General features: G+C 39.0%; 1 protein-coding gene across 6 annotated transcripts; it reads left to right on the top strand.

Moving 5' to 3' along the window:
* The first annotated feature begins 6 nt into the window (after window positions 1–6).
* LOC105571260 lies at window positions 7–1,619 on the top strand. Of its 6 annotated transcripts, none has more exons than XR_001009625.1 (3): window positions 7–266; window positions 340–473; window positions 997–1,619. XR_001009625.1 is itself a non-coding variant. In XM_012028728.1 (3 exons), exons 1-3 carry the CDS (start codon window positions 28–30, stop codon window positions 1,323–1,325), a joined length of 525 nt encoding a protein of 174 aa, XP_011884118.1. In that variant the 5' UTR covers window positions 7–27; the 3' UTR covers window positions 1,326–1,619. The 6 variants fall into 6 exon arrangements, 5 of the variants coding, with proteins under 5 accessions (XP_011884118.1, XP_011884121.1, XP_011884117.1 ...); XM_012028728.1 differs by having other exon boundaries at window positions 7–89; XM_012028731.1 differs by having other exon boundaries at window positions 7–89; window positions 301–445.
* Window positions 1,620–3,527: the final 1,908 nt, after the last annotated feature.

Here is a 3,527-nt window from a genome sequence, read left to right as displayed (position 1 = left end):
GGAACTGCCCGTAATCAGAATGGGCCGATGTTTGTGCCCGCCAGACGTTCTGAAAAGCAATACTGGGAGCCATGGTGGAAAGAAATAAGGTGAGGCAATGCTCGTGACGAGTTTCGTTTCGTTCTGCGCATCCCAGGTTTGGTGGGGGATCCGCACAGTTTCCGCCATCTTTTTTTCGATAACCTAAAAGTTGTTTACTTCAAGCGTTCTTTGAAAACTGTCACTGCTATCGTGATTGAGTAATGAATATGAATATATATTGAAGGGTAATTCAATATTCAATTTTTCTATTTTTTTAAGGCAATTTCCGATGTTCTCGCGCAATATTCTATTATGCAGGAATAAAAGTTTGGTGAAGAGCATCGTCAAGTCTCTTGGCGCGGCAGAGACGGAGCTGAACGTATCGAGACGGACGACTCGCGTTGTGGGCACGGGCGTGCGGACGGTGAATCTTCTACGTGGAATAATAAGAGGTTGCTGGTTTGTTACTTTATCAATCCATTTATCAATCTCGTTCACGACCCTGGCTGCTGAAGCTATCCGGCGGGGGCGAAAGCAACTAATGACGTCTTATCCGAGATACAAAATACATAACTGAGTGACTCAGGCTGTGTTCCGATATTCACTGCCAGTACTGCAAATCTATAGTTTATGTCACGTATATATACATTTTCAGCACTGGCAGTAAATATCGGAACACAGCCTCAGTGTCACTTGAGTGCAAATGGAAAACAGCTTATATCCCAGTGAGAAATGATTCGTCGATCGACGTCGAAATGATGTCGAATTGATGTCAATTCGACGGTGTCGATGTCGATTCGACGTCGTTTCGACGTCGATCAACGAATCATTTCTCACTGAAAGAAGAAATGAATCTCGTCGAACAGGTCGAAAATATCGATCAAATTGATGACCGTAAATGGATCTGCAACCAAGGTTTAAAATACATCGCAGGATATGTTGCCTATCGGTTCAGAAACAAATATTCCATTTTAGGTAATCCAACAAGAGATTTAGGATCGCTGGATAACTCGGAATATATAATGATGTTATCGAGAGGGGGCTTGATGTACCCCTCTGAAGAATTCCTCAAGGTGGCAAACATCATGGACGATGTATTTGAAAAATTCCACGGGCCGAATCAACTAAAACTAAAAACAAAATATATTTTTCGAAAAGTGGCAGATCTTGTAATGGAGAAATATGACTCCATTCCTCGTGATGCTCTTTTGTGTTTGGTGCGTACAAGAACGTACATCAGGCTCAGGAAATGGAATATACAAATTCGAGAAGAAGATAGGTTTAAGAAAACAGCAAAAAAGTAGAAAAGAGAAAAAATTAAGAAAATATGTAATAAAACTGTTAACTAGAAATTAATGGTTTTTTTCCATAGAACTTCGAATGACATCCTTATCCACTTTCATTGTTTTCTAATTTTAATTTATTTTTCCCATAAACATATGATTTAGAATAAAATATCAAGAGGGGATTCACCTTTTATAGGGTCAATTTTCAGTAATTTGTTTTTTTGGGGGGGAAAGGTATTTTATATTTTTGGCATTGGATTTCGGAAAAATGATCATTTATTTTTCAATAATTATGACATTTTTATTATTACAAAATTTTGAAAATTGGTTATGGAGAGAACCGATGAGTGAGAGCACAAAAAACGCCGCCAGTTTTAAAATTTCATCCTTTTTTTAACTACTTTATTTCTATAAATCACAATTCAATTAAACATCCTGATTCTAGTCATTGACTAGAATCTTTTCCTCCAAAAATTATGCCATAGAAAAATATGGTTTTCTTACGGAAGTTCATTTTCCTGATATTATTTCCATTCGTTATGACAAAGTAATAATTTTTCAATAATTATGCCTTTGAGAGATTTTCCTATCCATTCCTATTTGTTTGAATTTCCTAGTTAAGTATAATACTGTTCAAATAGACCGCTAGTAATGGCCGAAACTGTACGGCGTTCTCTATTGGCTGATCCCAAACTGAAACTCATGATACGCATTGCCTCACCTTATTTCTTTCCACCATGCTGGGAGCGCTGTCATCAACTAACTCCATTCGCATTCGTACGTGACCACCCAAGTAGAACATATTGGTCATGAAAACATCAAGATGACATCATTTTTCGATCATTTTTTATGCATCATGGTGACGTCAAAATGGCCCACCGAGAGCACCTATTTGTGACATCATTAAGACATCGAAATGTTGTAAAGTTAATCTCGTAAGTTAATTAAGTATTATACATCAAAAATAAATCGAAGTAATATAAGACAAACATAATATATGACTGATCATGTAATCTGTAATAATATATTATTATACACGTCACGAATATCATGGTCATTAGTCAGTCATTGCGAAGTAAATCTTGATGTTGATCATTTTATGACGTAAAATTCGTCATTTTAATGTCACATTGACGTTTTTGTGATTAACTTGTTCTACTTGGGCAGTGAACTCTATACATAGGGTTTGTTTTCTGTTCCTGCACTGGTGAACTAGTGCAGTAAGCTAGAATGAGAAAAAATATGCTTGTCTTACTCCAATTTATTGCACTAGTTCACTAGTGTAGGAACAGAAACAACAGAAAACAAGCCTATTCTGGAATGAGTGATCTATAGTTCTGGTTGTTGCCGAGAGAGAGGTGCGTTGGGTGAATCCTTGTCTCCTTCTAGTACTACCTGATTGGATAATCGCATATAAATGACGCCCTTCTTCTCGTCATTTATATGCGACTATCCAATCAGGTAGTACTAGAAGGAGACAAGGATTCACCCAAACGCACCTCTCTCTCGGCAACAGCTAGAACAATAGATCACTCATTCCAGTATGTATAGAGTTCACTGTACGTGACACATGGTTGTCATATGCATGAAGCTTTCGTGGTTATATAATATACATCCGATCTGTAAATAAGATGAGAAGATGGATTGTGTATCTCTGAAACTTGTGGAGATTACAAAAGTGAGCGAATTCACAGATTGAAATTATAAATATTCACTCACTTTTGTAATTTTCGTAAGTTTCAGAAATTGACCTCCAGATAACATAGACTTCTATAGACGGACCCTTTTACGAGGGGTAACTGATAATCGCGGTAAGGGGATCACTCGTCTGACTTCGACTCTTTCCGGTGAGATTCGGTAATATTCGGTTCACATTTCCAATACGTGTGCACACGTATACAGGGTGAGTTATAACATTTGTCCACGAGCTCGTGAGAAGGTAGAACGGATCGAGATGAACAGAAAGTCCTGAAACATTTTACAATTTTCGCAATAGTTAACGAGAAAAAAATTATCGAAAATCGTCGTCTTTGCCCTGCCCACTGTCCAATTCGAGCGCGTAGCGAGATGTGACCGCCCGGCGATCGATATCGCCTGGCGAGGGGGGGGAGGTGGGGACAGCGCGCAGTTGCCGGCGAGTTGTTTACGTCGCCGCTCCCGCGTCTCACGTCCCCATCCCTCGCCTGGCAATATCGATCGCCGTGCGGTCACATCTCGCTA

This window comes from Vollenhovia emeryi, unplaced genomic scaffold (genome assembly GCF_000949405.1).
Source record: "Vollenhovia emeryi isolate VEMERY1.0 unplaced genomic scaffold, V.emery_V1.0 DF940944.1, whole genome shotgun sequence".
NCBI classification, from domain to species: domain Eukaryota; kingdom Metazoa; phylum Arthropoda; class Insecta; order Hymenoptera; family Formicidae; genus Vollenhovia; species Vollenhovia emeryi.
The sequence above is the reverse complement of the archived record's forward strand: the minus strand, read 5'-3'. Positions and strand labels throughout refer to the sequence as shown.